Raw genomic sequence first — 25,263 nt, 5'->3', positions numbered from 1 at the left:
AATGCTTCGATCGGAGTTATTATATTGATAATATACCTAATAATATGCGAGCCAGAAAAACAAATAAAGAATGTCGTATAACATTAGAATAATAAACACTTTGTTTCTGAAATATTTTCTAATTAATTATACCAATTTGAAATCAATATTCATAGTTAAGACAGGACAACATCTGTCGGGTCCGCTAGTATACAATATATATGATAATTGGTTATTAACAATAAAAAAATAACAGACGGACACTTCTTTGTATTTTCTAGTTTCGAAAATAAAAATGATAACCCGTCCACTCGCACTTGGAAAATAACTTAGATTTATTTATCTCATATTAACAATATAAAAAAATTAGATCCAAAACATTATTAATCTACTGACCCCAGACCCTCAAAATCGATGTACGATAAACATTACAAGAAATTGTAACAATTGTTGTGCAATATTAAACAATTTCAAGTTAAAAATTATAGACCTTTAATTACAGTTTGATTAACTCAAATCTTCAAATAATTAGAGAATTGGTATAGAACAGAATTGTGTCTATATAAATGCTGTGTAACACAATTACACGCACTTCTCGGCAGTCGGTGGTCAGATACACATCTTTTTTTTCTACTGTCAACTCTTTTTCATACCGATTACCTTGACCGTAAGTTGCCTGCTCCAATAAAGGTCCAACAATAAACCATTGCTATTAGAAGTGCATGTTGAAGTGACGTTAAAAAGCGCGCGAACTTTACTCTTGTCAAATTTACTTTTAAATTTTGATAATGAAGGAGCTAGTGGTATCAACCAGCCAGTGCGAAAAGAACGGAGCTATTGTTGCCAAGAATGGGAAAAACAAAGACAGTAAGTACATATTTAATATAAGCATTACATTACATTACGTACATGTGCATGTCATAGCGCTGCGTGCGTATTTTTGATGATACATGTTCATTTTGAATTGGTTTTAGGGAGTTTACCTTAACTTATAAATAAAATAGGTATAATATATATATATATAATGATTTTTACCTTTAATATTTTTATGTATAAATATTCTTTGGAATATATTATAATATTATATTTGTATCACCTAGTATCAAACCATAACTTATTAAACATAGAACACAGAGACAAATGCCATTAGATGACTAACAGCATCGATGGATTTAATGAATGGAGGATATTTTATTCGTTTTCCTATAACCTTGTAATAATGCATAATTGGGTTTCTAGTAACGTAGTATTTAAGTATTGAACGTGGGAATAACGCAGTTAAGAATTTAATTTAGGAAAATAGAGGAAAATAATAATAAGTAACATTGTGTTGCATTTGTTACAATTTCGCGTTAGAATGCGATTTCAAGTTTAACTTAAAATTTACTGTACCTCGCTTAAGTTATTAAGGCCCATACACACGACCATAAATGACGACTCATTGGTCTAGTGGTTAGTACCCCAGACTGCGAATCCATGGGTCCCGGGTTCGATCCGCGGCTGAGACGGACATCGATGTGATGAGCATTTGGTGTATAATATGTATTTATATGTCTATCTATCTATAATATGTATGTATATCCGTTGCCTAGTACCCATAACACAAGCTTCACCAGCTTAGCATGGGACTAGGTCAATTGGTGTGAATTGTCTTAAAAAAAAAAAAACTATCCAATAGAAAAGGTTTTATTGATATTTTAGGCAAATAAGTGAGCAGTCTACTGTACCTATCAGCACGAAACTATTCTTGTTTTCTTTTAAATCTCTTAAAGGATAAGAGATAATTTAGAGAAAATATATTATTAATTTCTAAATACAAAGTATGTGCTAAATGCTAATGTACTAAAGTTTTCATTAATTGAGTTAGTTCCCGATGCAATGTACTTAGTAGGTACTTACTTAATTTTATTCAGTTGATGTAAAAAGTTATTTTGCTGTCGAGACATTTATTTTTAGGAATAAATGTTTTGTCTCCATTATTTTTGCCTATACAGTACATCGACGCCTTTACCAAATACTTAATTACTATCTTGACTAGTCCTTCAGTCTTCTACGATTTGCTGAATATGTTCCTCCCAGTCCTGGACCAGAGTTGGCACCTATCTTGCACTCATATTTATTTATAATACTTTCTACAGTAAATGATAATTGATTTATTTTCTGTAAGTAGGTTTGTACAAACACTTTTACACGTCAAGCATATTTTTTTTTAAACTAGATGAGTTCGACGTTTCCTATCTGACTAGTCTGAGAAGAAACGCCGAAACAAACTCAGAGGTCACAGTCTCTATTAAAGTCCAGACATAATCTTGGTCAGATCATGTGAAGACCATGTAGATTGCAGTCTGAAATGGTCTTTTGAGGAAAGAATTGAGTGGACCTGTCAAGTCAGTGCACGCATTTGTCAGTAATCATGCAAGTAATCGTAAAAATTAATAATAAACGTTTACGGTAAAGTTTTGAGTCCAAAAAGAAGTAAAATTGTATTAGAAACTATGGTCTTTGTATCGTATTATGAGTAATAAGTGGGTAACGAGATGTCACAAGAAACCGACTCATTCAATATTTTTTCTGTGTAGTCTGTTCTGTGTTTTCTGTATTTCTGTTATCTAGTTGCCCCCGTTTCGTTTCGCCTTAATATATTTTATTTACTTATATATACTTACTTATATATAATATACCTTTTTAATACATATTCAACATTTTGCTATGTTACCCCATAGATACTGTAGGCTTTTTCGAAATAATATCTAAGTACTAAATAAAACAATTTTTTTCTTTTCATAAAAACCTTCCTCAGTCAAGTTTGGTTCAAGGAATAAGCAAAAAAATAATACTCGAATTGGTCCAGCCGTCTTCGAGTTTGGCACTTAGCAACATACTTTGCGATAAATTTTTATTTATATAAGATTTTAAAAGTGGTACCAATCATATTTGATGTCTGGTATCGGGAATAAAAGGTCACAAGTATAATTATATTCAACGACTTTATATATCTCTATTGATTTATTTAAAGGTTGTGTTTATAATAATAACTTCTTTATTTCGGATTATATCCAGTAGTTTTAGTTAGAGTGAGTAAGTCAATCTTAGTTGCTATGTATGCCCACTGAAGTATTTCCGAACCAATTTGACTTAGGGTCCTTTAAGAAATGATCGTAACAATTCTTAAAAGGCCGGCAACGCACTTGCGAGGCAATGTGTTACACTTATAAAATTCCCGAAATTATTATATTTATAGCATTTAGTCGTGGTCATAAGTCAGTCTTTTGTTAGCTTGTGGTATATTTTCTACAACACAGTATATCATTCTCGCTTCGTAACTAGGCCAGATTTTCACGATGTTTTCCTGCGAGACGTGCGAGTGTTAAATGCACATAGACAGAAAGTCCATAGATGCCCAGCCGGTGATCGTGCCTAAGACCCCAGGGATAAGAATCGCAAGTTGAAACCACTAGGCCAACGCTTCTCCCAACACACGCATAGCCAAAAGGTGAAATTGCGTAAAACCACGCCAGTCTATGCAATAACAAACGTATTCAATTCTGCTTAGTAATTTAATATTTTGGGTCAAATAGCATGCGAAATCGGATACATTTCCTTCCACAAAATGCTATCTATACAAATAATAGTCAATGAACTGAATCTGGTTTTTACACATTTCCGAAAAAATTTTTCACAAAAGGAAATTTATCAGATTGTGATTATTCGTATTTGCAGTGTTGGCCTAGTGGCTTCAGCGAGCGACTCTCATACCTGAAGTCGTAGGTTCGATCCCCGGCTGTGCACCAATAGACTTTCTTTCTATGTGCGCATTTAACATTTGCTCGATCGGTGAAGGAAAACATGGTGAAGAAATCGGATAGGTATGCCATGCCTTAGGTCCAAAAGTCAACGTTAAGGCAAAGAAGTTCGATCACCTACTTGCCTATTAGAAATGATCACTGAGCAGATACAGAAATCTGAGGCCTAAAGGTTGTAACACCATTCGTATATATATAAGCGTGTGTCGGATGGTAAAAAAACCTTTACGACTTCCATCATATTTATAGAATTGATAAAAGATTGATAAAGAACCTATAAAAACACAAAAATGAGAATTCTCCTTCGATTATCTTAATATGTATATATAAATTACGTGTCACGTTGTTTGTCCGCGATGGACTCCTAAACTACCGAACCGATTTCAATCAAATTTTCGCACCGTGTGCAGTTTGATCCAACTTAAAAGATAGGATAGCTTACATCTTAATTTATAACCGCAATATTATTTTATTGCAAACATTTGTTTATTATTTGATACAATTCTAACAGATGGCGCTGTGTTAAAAGTACCAACGTTTCACATACACAATACAATTTAATGACATTACCACCAAAAAAGCATGGTGGTCCCCATGACTGGTGTTCTCCTACCGTTTCCCTTGAATAGTTTACTACTATGTAATATAACAAAAACCTTAGCCACAGCAACGCTTGGCCGAGACTACTAGTTTTATATATAATACTTATTTAAACTAATAAGTTCCTTAAACCGGAATGGTTATGCGCAATGTCTATTTTATTTATCAAAGTGTAACTCATTAGCTGGGACCTCGTTAAAGAATGTATACATAGACTTATAAATGACTTATGTCCGGGACATGACACGTAATTTGCAAGTAATATTACCAAGACATTATATAGTAACTAGCTGATCCGGCAAACGTCGTTTTGCCATGTTTATCATTTATAATAAAAAATAGGGTTTGATCGTAGAGGGGTGAAAAATAGGGGTTGTATGTATTTTTTAATGCTGTATCATAAAAAAATTAAAATTAAAAAATGTATCTAAAAATTAAAAAAAAATTTGGGGTGGACTACCCTTAAAATTTAGGGGGATGAAAAATATATGTAGTCCGATTCTCAGTTATACCCAATATGCACACAAAATTTCATGAGAATCGGTCGAGCCGTTTCGGTGGAGTTTAACCACAAACACCGCGACACGAGAATTTTATATATTAGATTATGGTTTTATATACGAAAGTAGCATTCATAACTGTATTGAAACTCGTACCTTTGTACTGATCTAAATCAATTTTGACTTCTCGTAAACTGGCTTCAGTGAACTTTGAACTTTCGCAACGTGACTTACGGTACCAAAGATTTTAGGGTTCTTTCAATAGAACCATACTAAGTTTCCTACCTTAATATTATGTCAATTAAAATCACTATTGAAGTATCCTTACTTGCGGGTAACCTAGCCTTGCTTTGGAAAGTGTTTCCTTCGCTTGGGTTGATTAAAAAAAAAGGGTGCGTGTACTTATGTACGTGCGTTAGAAGTTATACTTCTTTGGCATTACTAAAAATAGTTTTTGATTGCATGCAAATAATTAATTATACTTAAATAATCAAAGACTGGAAAAGGAGTCATTATAGTCAATAAAGTTCAGTTTGAAAAATTAAATAAATAAATATTTATTATTATTCTCTTACATTAAGTGTAACATAAATTCTATTATTATTCGAATGTTGTTTTTAAATTATGTCCAATGTCGTAGCATCTTCCGAGGGCAACTTCATTCTGTTAATTTTGTGTCACGGTGCGCGCGCATCAAAAATTTCTCTCTCATCAATTTTTCATAACGCGCCTAAAGATGTATAACTTCAAAAATTAAATGCAGAATGTATTAACCTGTATTAAAAAAAAATCTGTTATTCAAATTCAATACTATTGCTCATATACTGTAAAGATAATGTAAGTAATGATCACAATTAGATACATTATTTTAATATTTAATATTTAAGAACGACCTTCTCTTGGTGTAATTGGCCGGGACTTTATTAATAGGCTATAGAAATTAAACAATAGACAATGATTGCAACTTCTTGGTCGCTTAGATGTGTACACGGTCTGGTTGGCTAACCGTCACCAAATGTCTAATTACAGTAAGGACAAAATCAGTCAACCCTGATGTCATGTGTGCGATTCCCTGCGAAAGTACCAGCACTTGATTTTTCATATACGCAACACTTGCTCGCACGGGTATCGGTGTGTTGCGTATATGATTTTAAAGGATATCGTGAGGAAACCGGTCAAATATGTTCTAGAATCTAGACCAACTGTGTTAGGTACAGAACGCTATCTTAATTTTTTATTAACGTAAATAAAACTCAGTAAAAAATGCTGTGTTTATAAGAATTGAATCTACAACATATAATGGTAAGATTCAGTGTCGACACATAGAACTAAGTATGAATGCCGTTTGTTAAAACTAACATTTTTGATGGGAGTAATAAATCTCTGACTCTGAAGCCTACAATATTGTTCCAATAATACCTTGGATATTTGTAAATTGGGTCTTTGTGTCTTTGTCTTAATGTTTTTTTTTTAAAGACAATTCACACCAATTAACCTAGTCCCATGCTAAGCTGGTGAAGCTTGTGTTATGGGTACTAGGCAACGGATATACATACATATTATAGATAGATATACATATAAATACATATTTAAACACCCAAGACCTAAAAACAACACCAAATGCTCATCACATCGATATTCGCCTCAGCCGGGGATCGAACCCGGGACGATGAGTCGTCAAATGTGTTTCATCCCCAACAATTCTATGATGATCCAACCTGAGAAACTTATATAAACCATTATTTTTCACATATTACATAAACATACATTTAATTTTTATTGTGGTGTCAGTGTAGAGTGGGCAAATCCAAAAGGGCACAATTTAATTTGGCAACTATGCTTTTATTATGGCAGTTTTTGCAGCGCACCACTACTATGTGGAACCAGCTACCCATCGAATTATTTCCGAACCAATTCGACTTAGGGTCCTTCAAGAATAGAGCATACTAATTATTAAAAGGCCGGCAGCACACTCGCGCCCTCTGGCATTGAGAGTATCCATGGAATGAGCCTTCTGTCCGATTACCGCCTGTTTTGTAAATAAAAAGTTTATGACCTTCTTTAGAACAAGATAATGTAGATTTATAATAATACACTAGTGGACCCGACAGACGTTGTCCTGCATGATATTTCAAGCAATTAGTAAAGCAAAGTATGAAAGTACCGACTGCACCGCCATCTGGCGGGCTGATTTGTGAATCTAAACCATTCCCAGATTCCCTTGAACACACACAAAAAATTTCATCAAAATCGGTTTAGTCGTTTGAGAGAAGTTCAGTGACATACACACTCACAGAAGAATTATATATATAAAGATATATCATCTACAGAAATTTTTTTTGATAAAATAATCTGATGTGTACTGTATAAAATCTAAGTGTAAAGGCAGAAATTACTGTAAATACATAGAGACTAATTCTTTGGACTTTGTGACTGTATCTGGTAATAAATAGGAATAATATATAACATATAATCTTCTTTCTTAGGACACAATAGGAATACGAATCGTGTTAGTTTTTGCGTGACTCATTCGTACTGAAGTGGTTAGAAGCTTAAGGCTTTGTGGGAGTTAAAAGGGAACTTCAGATGTAATTTCATACGCATCTTAGGATTTCATTCAGGACACTTCTACCCATCAATAAATCTTACGAGTACTTCGTAATAAACAGAGATGTTTTTTTTCACATTTTTTAATTTAATTAGCCGGGTGAGGTATAATGAAATATTGCTAAGATTATAGTAGTGCTATATATCCCAACTTTAAACCTAAGACCAACGCACGTGTTTATGATAAACAAAGAAATATATTGATTACTACGAAAATTTCGACAGAGATCCTAAGTTCGATTCTATAGGAAATAATGTCATGACAGTAAAAGGAAAAATGGTTAAGTACAGCACAGATTGCAGGCCGTAATATAAGGAAATATTATGGGGCTTTTATAGAGATCATAAAAAGTAAGTCAAAACCCAGTCTCCCGCACTGAAGACGTATTTCTTCTTTCGTTTTCTTTTTAGTTCTAACTATTAATTATATTATAAATACCCTACAAATTGAATCCCACTTAACTTAGTTTCCATAAAACTATCAAAACTATTTTTGTAAATTATAAAACTGTCTTGTCATCATAATTGACAGTTGACTTTCCTTATATTTTAAGTTACGATTGGCTTTTGTTTTAACCAAAGTTCATCCAACTGTATATTGGCTATGTATTTAATCTAAATATACGAAACGGGTATGCGTCTGAGCTTACAATAATTATCCCAGGGTTTCCCCAACAACATATGTAGTTGGACATAAGTGAAGACGGGTATTTATAAACACCATATTTCTCATATTGGTCATACAGATTAAGACTTTAATTAAATTTGTAAACAGGTAATTTCTTGGTTAATATTTAATGTCCATACTTAACTAAGACGAAGGTTAAGCATTAAAAATTAAACAGTTAAATATGCATTTTTAACAGTTAAAATTGATATAACGATACTAACGCCGCAAGACCTCAAAATAATATTTTTAATTTGAACTAATTGGTTTAAATAACTACACATTTTTAATCCGTATAATACTATAATTCAGTAAGATTATATAATAACGTTCATTAAGAAACAATAAACTAAAAACTACGCTGTTTAATAGACCGTGTCTTAAAATGTGTAGCGATAAATTTTTTGCCATTGCATTTTTTGCGATTATACGCGAACACAAAACAATTAAGTAAAAATTAACGTGTTTGCTTACACTGGTAACATATTTGTTAATTACACGCAATATCAGTTGTTTATTACTATACCCCGACTTTATTAGCAAAGAAATTAAAATGAAGTTTAAAATAAGAGATCTCTTTTAAATCGAAATGAAATTAAATATAACATAAAATAGAGGCTATAAGGTCTACATGTTGGTGGTAAAATAAAAAATAACAGAATATATCCTTGGGTCCAATTAACAGACAGAAATTTGGCGGCTCATTGGTCTAGTCGTTAGTACCCCTGACTGCGAATCCATGGGTCCCAGGTTCGATCCCCGGCTTAGACAAACATTGATGTGATGAGCAGTTCGTGTTGTGCTTAGATCTTGGGTGTTTAAATATGTATTTATATGTCTATCTATCTATAATAGATATGTATGTATATTGTATATCCGTTGCCTAGTACCCATAACACAAGCTTCGCCAGCTTGGACTAGGTCAATTGGTGTGAATAGTCCAATCATAAATATATATATATATATATAAACTGATTAAAACCTCTTTCCTAATATTTTGCTTAATTACAGGCCTTAGTCATTTGTTTTCAATGTCCCATCAATGTTACTCCCAAGATTGCAATTTATTATATATTAGGTAAAAGAATTAATAATATTAGATAAGCAGATCCGAAGCTTTTCCTACTAAACTTTATGTAATCAGTAAATGGAATCTATTTAAACCCTGACTTGTAATCCGCCATGAAATATTAAAGATAAAAATCGTTATTTAAAACAATACAATATTATTACTGATTTAGTTATAATGAATAATGCCGTAGATTTTTGTCATAAACATTAATTCCTAGATTTTATTTTTACGGCATTTTATATTAATATTAGCATTTGTTTTACGAATAATTTTGTAAACGGAATTTACAAACATGATTCACGCATTTCGCACTTGGTACAGGTAAATCCCGCGCAAACAGTTGTCATCTTGTTACGTCAAACAAATAATTCATGATCATAGACACTCTACGCCACCAGAATAAATATTAAAATATTTTAGGGGGAAGTATAAGTATTTTTTGATATAGTCTAAGTACTAGTTTCATTCATAATCGTAAAGCTTAGAAATTAGACATGCGCTCATATAAATGTTCTCTAGTGAGAGAGAAAGTAGGAGAGAGTGATAATTTTATCACAGAATTCATTAGGGTCAGGCAAGGAAAAGACATATCGTTTAAAATAAGCAGGATTATTGAGTTATTTTATAGATTTTTTTTCATTTACGCTTTTTATGAAGGAAAAATGTTATAGTTCGCATTCAACAAAGTGAGAGACGTGAAGGAAAACCAATATATTTATTTATATAACAGGAACGTTAATAAAAAAAATCTAGTTGATTTGTCTTACTTCCAAATAAGTATCGTATTATAGAAGTCAAATGAAATAAATATCTCAAAAAAAGCGCGAAACTCAACAGGTCACCTACGTCACGATATCGATTTCCCAGGCATTTGGCGCAGTCGTACAAACTACAAAAATGATCTGTGCCCAACTTTATCCACAGTCAGCCATAAGCAAGGAACGCGAACACGCGTTTCCAAACGCAACTTTTTTTATTTAATTGATTTTTATTAACGGCTCGTAGCTCGTAAGTAGTTTATATAATCTGTGTGGATTGCGCGCCAATTCTTATGTGTCAGTGACTTGTGCCAAAGCGTGAGTTAGCGTCAAAACTTTATGAAAATACAAAACTTCTTAAATATTCCTTGAATTAATATGTCAATTTAATTTTTTTTAATTGAACGTTTTATCTAAGCTACTGAAAACGTACATTTTATTCCTTCCACGAAATACATTTTTATAATTTTTTGTCAATTTTGTCGCTTTAGTTAAGTACCTCCTGTTTAAATTAAATATATTATAAACATAAAATAATTATAAACGAAACAAAAATCTCTCGCATTAATAATTTCGTGTCATAAATTGATTAATCGATTTTGCTTCCGCTTTTGTTATTACATATTGTTATGAAATATGTTATCGTAGATACATCAATTAACACATCTTAGTATTAACTTTTTTTATTATATTATTGAATAATAATTATTTATACGCTTATAACTAAACATGGCATTGCGTCACATTAAAACAACGTGAATCGCCAATCTCGTTCGCAATCATATTATATTGCTTCGAATAAATTTTTAAAAGCTTATATTTATCAATAATTGTTTAGTAAGTCCGTAAAGGAGCGGAGGCTTGTTCTCAGCTCTTAGCTTATTTAGCGGAAAACCCGATAATTTTTAAAGCATTTGATATAGAGACAAATGTAATCATAATATACATAAATAGCGATATAGTTTAACTTCAGTCTTGTCACAGCGTATTTCGAAATGTTCGCCTGTTAACGATAAGGCCTCACGTTCTAAAAAAAGCATTATATTAACAATATATCATATTTTAGATTTAAATTATTACTATATAGAAGTCCTATAAAATTTTCTATATCATAAATTGTTTCAAAGTTTTGTATTTTGAATATTTTTGACGATATTATTCATTTTGAATCAAAACGTGCAATTCCTTCCCAATTAAGGTCATCCCTTCTAACGGGAATATATTCTTTCTATATATAATTATTACTTATTTGTAGGAGAGACCGGGAATAAGATCTCTGCGCCAATAGCTCTCACGACGTATGAGCCGATATTGTCAGCGTTTTTTATCGTTTTCCGTGGTCACTAAAGCGTTCTTTGTTTCGCCTCTGTTGCCCCTGTAACAAGCAACCGGTGAAGGAAACAGCGGATTAGAAAACGAATTACCTAAGCAAGAATGAATTGTCTTATTTTCAATCGGGATAAGTCGGGACTATAAGGCCCATTCCCAACAACAAGTTCGGTCGGACAATTATTGTGAAATAATCAAAACACCATCAAAAAAAAAATTCTATACGTTTTTAAATGGTTTATTTCATATGTTGCGTATTACATAAAAACGGGCAATGTACATAAATCGGAGTTTTTAATAGGAATGTCATTTAAATAGTTCGTGTTTGCGGCCATTTCGGTTTCAAAGTTAAAGTTACTAAGGACAAAACATTCACTTTTAAACAAGGACATAGTACGAATTAAATCAGTTATGTACTTAAAAACACTGCACCTAATTAGTATATAGTGTATTTAATTTTTTGTTATATTTGTAATGTTCTTAGTAATCTACACTATTTTTGGTACTGTAATGAATAATAATATTATTTGGATCTAAAGTCCTATGTCCTAGCATTTGTTTCAAAGACAAGTAGGTGATCAGTCTTCAGTGGCTGATACGCGTAAATTTTTTTGATCAAAGACTTGCCGGTTCTCTAACAATGTTCGCCTAGCAAGTGTTCTCATAGAAAGTAAAAATCATTGTTAAGAAATTGAAACACCTCAAGTCACAAGAAACCACTAGGCCATTTACCATAACATATGTTGATATACCTTTACTTTGAAATAAAGTAAGTACATCTTTTGCAAACTTCGATATACGAGTACCTACGTCATACGTTAATTTCAAAAACCCTTCTAATATCACTGAGTAACTTTTTATTTAGGTCGAAATACAAGAATATTATTGGTCCCGTTACATTAATTTGAATTAATATATCACTTTTGCAATTTATCTAATGATGAACGCGTAATAGTATATACCATCCTTCAATGTTCGTGAGAACAACAGGTTTCTGTTCAATTAGCAACAAGCTATTAACGTTTTTCCTATAATTTAGCCGTTTATTTCCTTTAGTACTTCATAGATTTGCAAATAAATAATGTTGGCATAATATGCATATTACGTATAACAGAAAAATATTGATAATAAATAACAATATTATTGTTTGGTTACATTCTGTTTTATAACTAGATTCTACGTTTAAATGTTAAACTTATTAAATAAATAACAATATCTTTTAATCGAATTGAATACGCGTCAATATCTTATTTTAATAATCGTGATTAAAATGATAATAATAGGCTGAATCCGTATTAATATTTTTATTAAGTATCAAAAATATTACGTACAGACATCTGTACGTAATATTTTTGATACTTAATAAAAATATTAATACGGATTCAGCCTATTATTATATTATAGCATCTATACGTAATATTTTTAGGTTAGGACCTAACACGACTTTTGAAGATAAATTTTAGTTGAATACAAACATATTTAAATCTATTTTCCGTGGTTTTTGATTTCGATGGCTATTTAAAGACATTTTTGTATTTTTCCGTCGACGCAACTCGATGTAAGGTCAACAACCGATCATTCTTTTCTGATTTCCAAATTTATTTCAAAAGGGTCATCAAAGGTCATCTCTTTTATCCTTATTCAAAACACAAGTATTTTAAAATATCGCTTTTGTTACTTAATAGAAAAATCAACAAGTAGTAAGCCGAATGAAAAGAAATCGAAAGTGATTTTAGCTAAGAAGTTTTGAACGAATTCTGAATACTAATCTATGATTTTAAATTCCGACAGTCGAGTCAAGTTTAAGTGGAATATGCAGTATTCTTTCTAAGTTAGACAAGGATAAAATATTAATAAGCCATCTGCTTAAACGTTGGGTATATCAAGTGTAACACGAAAAGTTGAGGCGTTATGTAGAAAGAGAGAAACATATACAGGGTGGGCCATAAGGGTGTTGGCGGTTTCAATATTCAATTAAAAAAGAACTACGAGACATAACAAAAATATATTTGTATTTTTAAAAACTAGAAACACAGGAATTTTAAGACCTAAAAATAGTGTTGTCCAAATGACCTCCTTCGGCTGCTTGGCACTCTAGGAACCGAAGTCGCAAATTTTGGAAAACTCGTTTAAAAGTTGTTTTCGGTATTTTGCTACTTTCCCGAATAATATTCATCTTCAGCTGCTCCAAATTGGTCGGATTATTTTCGTAGACTACCGATTTGAAGTAGCCCCATAGAAAATAATCGCATGAAGAGAGATCAGGGCTACGTGGTGGCCATTCAATATCCCCCCTTTTCGAAATGAGTTTTCCGGGAAACACATTTTTCAGCAGCTCTATGGATACCCTAGCCGTATGACATGTGGCCCCATCCTGTTGAAACCACATCCCCGAGGTATTGCCTTGAAGTTCTTGCAAAGCTGGCACCAAAAAGTCTTTTATCATGTTGCAATAATTGTTAGCTCTAACCGTCATCGCTTGCCTGAACTGAAACATGAACTCGCTCCACAATGTCGGTTGATCTTGCAGAAGCTGGGCGACCACTAGGCGTAATTGGTACTGTTGAGCCGGTTGTTTCGAACATTCTGATCCATTTCCGTATCACATTGGCGCTTGGAACTTCACTTAAATCGCGTAAACCGTGTTCATGTCGATACAAACGTGCAGAAATCACAGATTTATTGTTTTCGTAATACGCTCGGATACAAAAAGCACGCTGCGCTTCCGTGTACGGCTCCATGGCGACTAAATTTACAGGAAGCGGGGCAGCTAACAACATATCCTGCAGCTGCCCCGCGCCACGCGTTTCCGAGAAATTGAAGAATTAAATCGCCAACGCCTTTATGGCCCACCCTGTATATCTGTAGGATTGAACGTGTAAAAGAATGAGATGGAATACATTACACAGACTTTTTTATTAATATGCACATACTAATACTATTTTTTGAAAGGATTTAATATTTCATATGGCTCAATACTCCGCTGACTAGGACTCTTGTAAAGTTCTTGAATTATTTGTTATGTAGTTGTAATATTACTTAACCTCGTTTTTATAACACCAACTTGTGATTTTGTTGAGTTCTAGTATGTTTTGCAAGTTCATCTTATACTTCATAGATTAATTAAGTCCAGTATTGTCACCATAAAACATAAAAATTAAATACATAAATGTAAAGCCATAAAGGCGGTAAGGTTTACGGATCGAATCAAATCGAACTAACGTAAACTATTGCGTACAGCGAGAACATTGATACTTTTCAAGATTATTTGCCTGTAAATATCGAAAAATTTGAAATGAGCACAATATCTTGCCCTACCTTATCCGTATTATAAGGGTTGTTAAATGCGAAAGTGGGTATCTCGCTTCTACGCCTAATCCGCTTTCCCAAGACGAATTTGACGTAGAAATCAATGAGTCTCAACTCAGTCAAGTAAAAACGTTAATTTACAGAATCTAAACTGTATTTCGCATCGGGTTTTAACTGACTTCAAAAAATCTAAGGAGTAGGTTATCAATTCAACGTGTATTTTTTGCTACCCATCTTATTGCTTGAGTTACAGTCATGCTTACTGAGTGTTATCTATTCTTATCAAGCTTTCTACCTATTGGTTATCAATAAATAGCTACTTTTTTAGCATATGCAAAAATTTACGATCTTGTTAAATTAACATGGTGAGCGATGATAGTAATTTTTAAAACATACCGCGAAAGCGCCCGATTCAAATATCGAATACCTACGATAATTTTATTTTTTAAATCTCAATGGAATAATACCATAAACATTGTCATAAACGTAAACACTTAATAAAGATCACAGATACACACCAAAATTTGAATAATCGAATATTTTTACATGTATTATTTAAACATTCGATTTTTAAATTATCTTACTTCCACTAAGCCACATTGCCAGATGCAAATTACATGCTTGTATCAGCATTATTTCGTAACACTTAAATTCCCTGTTCTAGTCAACTCACGATCTTTCAATTTCAATACTACATTGACTTTGTATTACATTGTCAATAAGTTTTAGTTTTAATAACTAAGTTAACTTGACCCAGATACCCTTGAGGTCGAAAACTTCACGCTTAACATTCCTCTCTTGATACTTGTTTAATATACAAGTTTATTCCTGCGTCGTTGGTATATTAATTACTAATATGAAGTATTTTATTTACGCCAAAAGCGTACGTAATAAATTACCGAATTTTAACGCGTTTAGCTTTCAAATCGCAAATCGACTGTCCGGATATTATTACTATTAATATTATAAATCGAATAATTAAATAATTCTTTATTTTAATAATATAATATTAAACATACTAAAAATATTAATTAAATAAACTACATATATTAATAATGTATATTTTTGATGTAGCTTTTATTAATCAAACGCGTGACCCTCAAACCATTAGAAGAATTCTTAAATAATTGGTCAGTAAATAATTAAGTTTAAAAAACTTCAACAACTGGCAATTAACCTTTATTTACTCATGTATCGGTTTTATATCTCTTTAAATAATAGCTTAAACCGTTTTAATCGACGTTAGTAAAATGTGTTTACATTGAATTAAATATTTCCTCTCGTCCGAGAACCGGTTTTGGAACAAATCGGTAATTAATGCAGTTATCTTTAGATAACATAAAATTATTATCATCGGACTTTTTGTTTAATGTAAAACTACAATTAGAACAAAGATTTACATAAAATATGCAATTAAAAATCCATCAGCGTCTTATTATAATTAATTTAAATACCTACATATTTATAAAGAAAAATAATGTTGTGAAATGTGATATAATACATATTTGTGTGAACACTGTCCGAACCACTTTGATCAACGTTTAGTTTTTGGGGTTCTTTATTACGTTCTTAAAGGATAACTTTATATAGAGTGTGGTCCCCTTGAATCGTTCCCGGTAAATAACACAATTATTATAATATGTACGGAAAAAGTTTTAGATCGATTTTTCATACAAAATTCAATCGTGGTAGTAGGGGAACGCATCACAATCTCAGCCCAAGTTCCGTATCGATAACTAAAGACAACAGCTTTATCGACCTATCAACCATAATTTATTAATTTCATACATTCTGTTTAATCCTTTCTCGAGTAAAACGCAATAAATCGTGCGGAATCAAACGACCTATTATGTCAACATAAAACAGATAAGGGTACAAAGACTGGACCCCTCACTGACATGTGTATGATTCCAATTATATCCGCTAATTAATTGTGTAAGTAGCATTTACGTAAATAATATCTACAGTTTACAATAATTAATGCGAAATAATTAACAACTTTTAACATTCTTTGTTAATACACAAATAAAAAGAAGGTCAAGACGCTAAAACAAAAACGATATCGAATGAATCTATGTAATATTTGATTTGAAATAAAGCTATTCTAAAAGAATATCTTAGCTTACACATGTATAGAAAATAAACAAGCAAGGAAACTGATTTTAAAAACATTACAACACTTGCAAATAGTCTATCGAAATTTAGATGTATGTCCGATGTTTATTTCGTTCCATTACACTTTATCTACACAATAAATAACATAGTAATTGAAACTCGGAAGCAAATTTAAGGCTATCAACATGTTGGCGAAACATGTCCCAAGATAACCTTAGTGGATAGGCCAATGGACATAATCACTCTAAAAGAAACGCGGCGCAATCCACACGTGTATAACATACTCGAAAAATAAATTAACAAATTGTTCACATTTTAGACTTTGATGTACTAAAATGACGACTGTTAACGGAAAAGACACCACCGACGTACCACCGTCCTCTCTAATTCGAAGAATTAGTTCGCGATCAATAAAAAACGAGGATAAAGAGAATGGTGATGTTTGTAAGGGATCATTTGTTAGTAAATACAAGAAGGTGCCAGAGGCACTTAAGAATTTTCACTTAAATGATCCTGAAGAAAATTTGGAGGTTCCTGGAACACCAGCGACGCCACGGACTTCGACTACACCTGGTTCGTTATTCTGCTTATTCTTACATACAAACTATATTTTATTCTAACACTAGTTTAATGCAATGTTAAAAAATGGTTTTGTTCATATATAGTTCAATTGATACGTACAGTGTTGAATTTGATTTAATCTTAATGATAATATATATCTTAATTGAGCGAGATCTAAAATACCGAAGAAGGAGGTTATCATTGACGTGTATTTTTTATAATTTTAATTTATGGTTATAAGCATAAGATAAAATGCTTGATCATTTCCTAAAAATAAACAAAAATTTCAGAATTATAAAAGAGTCCAAGCTACTTATAATCGCCTTTCAATGCATAAAATATAACTCCGATAAGTAAATAAGTATTTCTAAAATATATTATATCAAGATCTATATGATAAGGTATACAATATGTTGAGTTAAAAAAAATTAAATACATTTTTACTTTGTTAAAAAAGACAATTTATTATCTTAATTTTCTTTGTCCGTGATTCGCTAGGGTAGATGTAAAATACATCTCATTATTAAGCTTAAAGAAGAAAAATCTAGACTAATTTTTAGTCTAAGTTGATTTAGTACACGGTCTTCGACATGTAAAGAGTCTATAATTGAAAGTGAGTACGAGTATATTCTACGTGTAATTTATTTTTATTACTTCATTCAAAGGCAATTGTTATGTATCAGTGGAAATTACTCAACTGTGGTTCAATAAACATTTCGTATATGCTACATTCAATCTTAAATCTTTTACGTCGTATTTCACGTCGAATTTATTAATAATAAACTTTAGAGGTGTCAAGGGACACCCGGATGGAACGAAATTCCTTTCGATTAATTTATATGTTAATTGGTATCATAACAGTATGATAGATTTTCTCGACACCAATCATACGACGAAAAAAAAAAGCCAACATCACAAGGTGTTCCCAGGCGGTCACCCATCCAAGTACTGACCTCGCCCGACGTTGCTTAACTTCGGTGATCGGACGAGAACCGGTGTATTACAATAGCAAATAGCAAAAAAGTGTCGTGACAACTTTTCGTAAGAATTTTTTCCGTCTAGCCCCCTTTTACAACGCGCGATAAGGAACTTCGTTCCAATAATTCTAATATTATAAAGCTGAAGTTCATACGTTCCGATGAACAGGATAGTGTCTGAATCTATTAGTTAGAATTAGAAAAATATTTTTTGTTTTACATAGTCAAAGTAGTTATATTTTGTGACCTTTTTTTTTTTTTTTAATAGATGTTTTTACAAATTTATTATTACAACAAACACAAATACGTTTTCATTAGAAGCATTTAACTTTTGAGCAATGACAATTGACATCAATGTAAATTTTGTATCAAAGTAAATGTTGTATTCTAAAATTAATCTGCTACAAAATAATGTTCAAGTACTACGCGTTTATGAGCAAGGCAGGCGAAACCGCAGGGCACAGCTGGTGTTTTATATGTCAAAATAACACTGCCACTTAGGTAGGAAATTTAGTTTTTATTTATATCCGAGATGGAAATGTATTTGCGCAGCCCTGTATCTGAAACAAGCAGGGGTATGTTGAATCCTAAATATATGTTTAAAAAAATTTTAACATATTATTATTCTTATCCTAAATATGAAATTAACTTTTTAGGTAACTTAGGTATTCAAACTAAAATAATAAAAATTATTAAAAAGAAAATAGAAACATTTCTTTTTCGCTGTATTGCGATACATATTCGGTGCAGGCGCCAACTTAAATGTTTAAACTTTCTGTTTTAATGTATTTATCATTGTCGATAAAAATGCATCTTCATTATCATCGAAAAGGACTTTCATTAAATAATGTATAGCATGACTAACAATCCTAGTGCTGTAAATTGCGTCAATTCCCACTCAAAAGTGTTTTATAAGCCTGGTTTATTATAAAAGGCGCTACAACCTTTTAGGTCTGGACCTCAGTTTTCTGTATCGGTTTCGTAATCATTTGTTTTTCCTTCACCATACGAGTGAGTGTTAAATAGACAGAAATTTCACTGGTTCACGGGGCTCAAACCTATGACCTCAGGGATGAGAGTTGTTCATTGAAGCCACTAGGCCAACTCCACTGGTTGGTCACCGATTGTTTTTGACAGATACAAGTCAATATATTCCATTGAATTATTATTTAAGGAAGCTAGGATATAGAATAACAAGCAAAAGAAAAAAAATATGTATAAAAATGTAAAATAATCTAAGCTGTGTATTATAATTTGTTTTTATCATGATTGGAAATAAAACGGGCTTTATTATTATTATTATGTGGGTTTGTATCCCGAACAAATTAAAAGGACAAACATTTCTTTATATAGTTTCCTGCTGCATAAACATCACTCCGTAATGTATTTCATTTTGTTAACAAGTAACAATTTTATCGCCTGGTAATAATTTTCAGCAAATCTACATGAAGACGTAATCAGTGTTATTCTCCGTGATTGAATATTCGAAAGCGTATTCTGTTTATATTATTTATCGAATTTATTCGAAGCAACACTTCACCCAGTTCTGCCTTTAACCATTAGTTATTTACACGGGCACTGGTTAGCGTGGGCACTGATTTCGAGTCGTAATTCTTGGAGTTTAGTGCCAAAATCAACCCATAATAGAAGAGTAAGAGTCTAACGACAGCGTTTAACGTCTAACGCTCCTGGAGAGGGGGAATAGAAAGAGACAGAGCGAGAGTGAATGCTTCCAATTTTCATTTTCACATTACGAAGTTTCACTTCTTCCGCGCGGTCCCTTCGCGCACTTTATTTTTTCTTTATACTATTCTCTTGTTACAAGGCGTCATTGGTTTGGTTGCATATGTACAGCAAGCTACGGATTGTCGTTAGTTGTCATTTGTTTTATGATCGGTGAAATAGAATATTAGGAGATACTTCATAGACTGTGTGTACTTTCACTTAAAATTATGTTCAATTGTTTCAGGTCACGAAAAATGCACATTCCACCATGATTTGGAGCTGGACCACCGACCGCCCACCCGGGAGGCTCTCCTCCCCGACATGGCTAACTCCTACAGGCTCTTGCTCACGGGTAAGTTGACATATCTATCATAAAAGTTGGTATGTTGACATGTCTTTTGCGCATTGTAATAAATCTTCTTTTACTGATATTAAAGCAAATTTATTACATTATTTACTTGAAGTTACGAGTGATTTACAGCAGTGAGATACAAGAACATGTGGTACGTCGAGTAAAATAAAATCGCTAAAATTATATGAGCTGTATATGTTATACGTATATATCTTTAAAATAACTATGGTTTTTAAGGTATTTTAGTGCCTTTATAAGTTTATTTAATAATTTTACAGGATTGGGAGAAGATCCAGAAAGAGATGGTCTTCTCAAGACTCCTGAAAGAGCTGCCAAAGCCATGTTATTCTTCACTAAAGGATACGACCAAAGTTTAGAAGGTACGAGTAACTGTGTTGTACAGACATTTTTCAGTGTTTTTTTTCTTTAGATCTACAATAAAAGCAATACTTAATTGTGACCTTTAAAAAATATTATATTTAAAATAAATGTTTATTATCCGGTATTTCTTAAGAAATTGATTTTTTAATGAATATGACTTTTTTTTTAACATAATGGTTAAATATATATAATATTACTTTCTAATTTTCTACGTTCTTTATAAATTTGTATTATGCTAAATGCGTCTTGAGTATATCACCAATTGGCACATCTGTACCACTCACATAAAACTAGAAAGTGGTTGACATAAATAACACAGTTATTAGTTTAAAAAAAATGAATCAGCTCAGCTCCCACTCGCTTTTCCTTTAAATCTGCCTTGCGATTCTGTAACTCACTTTTCGAATTCTCACAGCGGTTTTCACAGCAGCGGTCGCGCTCAAGTCATTTTACAATTTGGCATTCTGATAAACAATAAACTACAAGCTCCCTCCTTATTAGAATGCCAAATCTTAAATATTTATATGAAATTTGGAAATAAATATAGCATTACTTAGGGATAATGTAGCATTCCAGCGGTGATTTTTGTTTGAAAAGTTTGTATTTTTTATACAAAGAATACAAACTTTTCCTCTATAAAAAAAAACAGTTACCATGAATTCATTGCACAATTTCAGAGGTGTTAAACAATGCCATCTTCGACGAAGACACAGACGAGATGGTTGTAGTAAAGGATATTGAGATGTTCTCTATGTGTGAACATCACTTGGTGCCCTTCTACGGAAAAGTCTCTATCGGATACCTGCCGCAGGGCAAGATTCTTGGACTTAGCAAGCTTGCAAGGTGAGTTATTATTCTTAACATTCTTAAAAATAATCTCCAGAATGCTTGGCTTCGTAGTATTTCCTAAAATAATTCTTGTACTGTAGTAACGGAAAAATAAACTTATACAAGCTTATATAGCTTTTATGGTTTGTCAATGTATAACTCCTGTTATTAGGAATATAAAGTACATATAAACATACATTTTTATCTCCCTTATTAGTCGCGAGTTAAGTGAATGTGTGGTTAAACCTATATGTATGTATGCTGCACTAGACTAGACTAGACTAACTAAATATATGAGAGGGGAAACCACCTGACAACCCTACGGATCCCTAAGCCCTACAGATGTACACTAAGACATAAATAGAGAATATATAAATAAGTACGGGATGTCTGCACCAAGAGACCTAAGGTGACAGACGGAGCCCTACGGGTAGGATCAAAGGTTAAGGTTCACAATAATTAAGGGATTGAAGGAGTCTGCCACTTTGAGAGGAAGCATTATTCAAATCTCATTTATTCTTATAAAACAACATCATAAATACTAATTACAGCTAATCACACATATATTATATTATTATTCTATGGAATACCCACGTGAGCCATGTCAGCAGTTGGTCAATGTTCAACACAAATCTGAACACCTACAATTATAAAAATGGCTCCTCCACTCACATAAAACGTGTTATCAACAGAATTGTGGAGATCTACTCCAGAAGGCTTCAAGTACAGGAGCGTCTGACTAAACAGATAGCGAAGGCCGTCACTCAAGCAGTGAGACCTGCTGGTGTAGCTGTCGTCATCGAAGGAGTGTAAGTAGTCTATCCTAGCTGCATATTGTTTGGATCGGTCCAGGGCCTGACCTTGACTTGACCCTCAGGAATTGAACCACACATTGTTGATTTTTGTAGAGTAGATGCAGGCCAATGTTAGCCAATCTAAGTAGCTAGCCCAACTGCTTTTGATTTAATAATTATCATTTCTTCGTTTGACGTTATTAGATTTTTAGTATTCCTATGGCTTATACATGTTATAACGACTATCAACCCTATAATTTACCACTCATACTGAAATCAATAGATAGTATAGAAAAAAAAGTGCGTTCGTACAAAGTACACAAGTCAGAAGTGAAACATCTTTGGCAAACTAATTTTTAATTCTTGTTCATTTATTTTATACAAATCCAAAACTTTATATTTCCAAGACTTAGAGGGAGGGAAAAAGGGAGATATGTTAGGAATTTAATGAATTTAATTGTCATTAAGATATTAAAAGTGTCGAAAATTCATACAAATAATAAATCTATTTTTTTTACATTTATTTCTTTGATAATAAAAACACTTGGCATTTTAATTTACAATTCGTCATTTGAGATTTCAATAAATTATTTTGCATAAAATATAAAATACAAATTTTTCATAAATTCTGTTTACGAAATTTTAATTTTAAATATAGTATTTCTATAAGGTGATTCACCTTTCCCACTCTCTCTCAATCGGTCTCAATCGCTCTCTCTTTCTTTTCTTCGATAAAAACGCTGCACATCTTCGTGACGTTCCGTAAAAAATTTACCCTCTGCGCCTAAAGAAGTTTCACTTCAATAAACAACACATTATACAAAAAAATCAGGTACCATAACTGCTTTTATTAATTTCTTTATATTGTCTTTCAGGCACATGTGCATGGTGATGCGTGGTGTCCAGAAGATAAACAGTAAGACAGTGACCTCAACGATGTTGGGCGTGTTCCGTGACGACCCCAAGACTCGTGAGGAGTTCCTCAACCTTGTTCACTCCAAGTGAGCTGGACGTTGCCTTTTTCTATTTCTTTATTACCTTAGTTCTTTAGTCTTTGAACGACAAAATTAAATTGTTATATAATTCCATCTTGAAGATGCCTAAAATTATCTTAATTTGAACGTCATTTTGTTGCTTATTTGAATAGGTTTCGTTTTGATTGTCGTTTGTCTTGACGTGTTTACATTCCTAAAGTCTATAGACTGTCGAATTATTGCGTTTTATTTTAATGTTAATAATTAGTTTACGGACACTGTCGTTGAATTTTCATTTTCTTTTTCATTTATTTTCTTGGAAGTTATTTTCATTATAATATCTCATATCGGTTTTTAGACAATTTAAATACTTAATGAAGACTACTAAATTCGTAAAAGAATTCATTTTAAGTTAGTTTTTCTGTTTCATTTGCTCAAGTGTTGCTGTGAAATAATTATTCTAAATTGTTGTTATACGCAACAGCCCGTTGATTATTTTTTGTTTTTGGATCAATTTTAATTGAGTGTTGCCCTTTTTCTGCTGTTTTTTATATTTACTTAAAGATAGTAAAATTTGTTAAAAAAATTACTCAGGTTTTGTTAGCTGATTGAAGGCGCATACGATAATAATTCCTAAATAATCGATGCCAAATTCGATCGACGCAGTATTGTGGCTAAATATGATTATACGATTAGGAAATTAAAAACTGCCTTCAGTAGTATAAGTTAGTTAATTTTTGTAATTGTTTAAGAGACACCGCTTGGCTATGGCACATTATACGTAAATGTTTCATATATATTTTGCAAAATACGATTTAAAATTGCCCAAAATCGTATTTTTCAAATCTGTGTAAAATACAACTTTGCTTTCTTCGTAAAAATCTCAAGCTGTTAATGGCTGACGCTTGACATTTTTACATAATATTATTTTAAAAATAAAATATATGATAAACCCATGACGTTGCCTTAAAATGAATATACGAATTTTTATATGTTGAATTATATGAAAATGTATAATTGAGATATTTTTATTTTATAAATAAAGTTTTTTTTAGTTATTATTTGTATTTATTTCTATATTAATAATCCTGAGCATCTTACGCGCCTATATTTTGTTGTCGGCAATAAAGCAAGCCGATGCAAATCCATTAACAAAGTTTGATATCATCAAAGACCTGTTCATTTCTCAGTAAAAGGTCAAAGATAGATAATATCTATGTAATTATATTAATATGTAATAATATTTTCATTATAAGTACACATCGGTAAGTCCAAATGTAAATTTATACCCGGTTTTAAATAAAGAAAGAAACATTCAATGTTGACAGAGACAGAACATAGTCTTTATCATAACGTTTACTAGTCTATTAATGATACTAACTCCAAAAGCTTATTATGTTCATGCTATGCTTAACAAGGCAAATACAATTTATTTACTAATAAAAGTAAAAATTAATTGTTTTAATTTTCAGAAACAATGAAATCAAAAGTCTTCATGGTATTATTGGTGGTGGGCCGAGTGGCCGCTCCCACCTTTAAAGCAGAGGTTAGTTTATTAACAATCCCGAAATTTATACTCGAAACAAGACGTAATGTACAAAGGGGACCACAATTGTGAAGAGATTTATCCTTTTACGACTGGACGGCTTCCGCAATGATGACTCAAGTGAATCTAAGTGCTCTCTGTCTATGCCGATATTATGGAAATGAAACACATCTATGTTCTATTATATTACAAATGACAAAATCCAAAAAGCTTTTAACGGAAAAAATCTTCCACTGATCATGTCACAATGGTGTGTTTTGCAGCTACTGGCGGCAAACAAAATATGAATATTGAAATAAAATCATAAAATGCTTTATTTTTAGCTGAAGATAATATTGTTTTTTTTTCTTGAAGATAATGTATACCCCTAATAAGAATGTATACGA

General features: G+C 32.1%; 1 protein-coding gene across 2 annotated transcripts; it reads left to right on the top strand.

The window, feature by feature from the left end:
- Positions 1-575: 575 nt before the first annotated feature.
- LOC125052677 (GTP cyclohydrolase 1) lies at positions 576-24,389 on the top strand. 2 transcript variants are annotated; one of them, XM_047653651.1, is made up of 7 exons: positions 10,115-10,236; positions 17,059-17,312; positions 20,247-20,354; positions 20,633-20,734; positions 21,413-21,578; positions 22,256-22,372; positions 23,233-24,389. In XM_047653651.1, exons 2-7 carry the CDS (start codon positions 17,075-17,077, stop codon positions 23,360-23,362), a joined length of 861 nt encoding a protein of 286 aa, XP_047509607.1. In that variant the 5' UTR covers positions 10,115-10,236; positions 17,059-17,074; the 3' UTR covers positions 23,363-24,389. The 2 variants fall into 2 exon arrangements, with proteins under 2 accessions (XP_047509608.1, XP_047509607.1); XM_047653652.1 differs by lacking the exons at positions 10,115-10,236; positions 17,059-17,312 and adding an exon at positions 576-846.
- Positions 24,390-25,263: the final 874 nt, after the last annotated feature.

This window comes from Pieris napi, chromosome 9 (genome assembly GCF_905475465.1).
Source record: "Pieris napi chromosome 9, ilPieNapi1.2, whole genome shotgun sequence".
Lineage (NCBI taxonomy): Eukaryota > Metazoa > Arthropoda > Insecta > Lepidoptera > Pieridae > Pieris > Pieris napi.
Note: the sequence above shows the minus strand (reverse complement) of the source record. Positions and strands in the feature narration are given on the sequence as shown.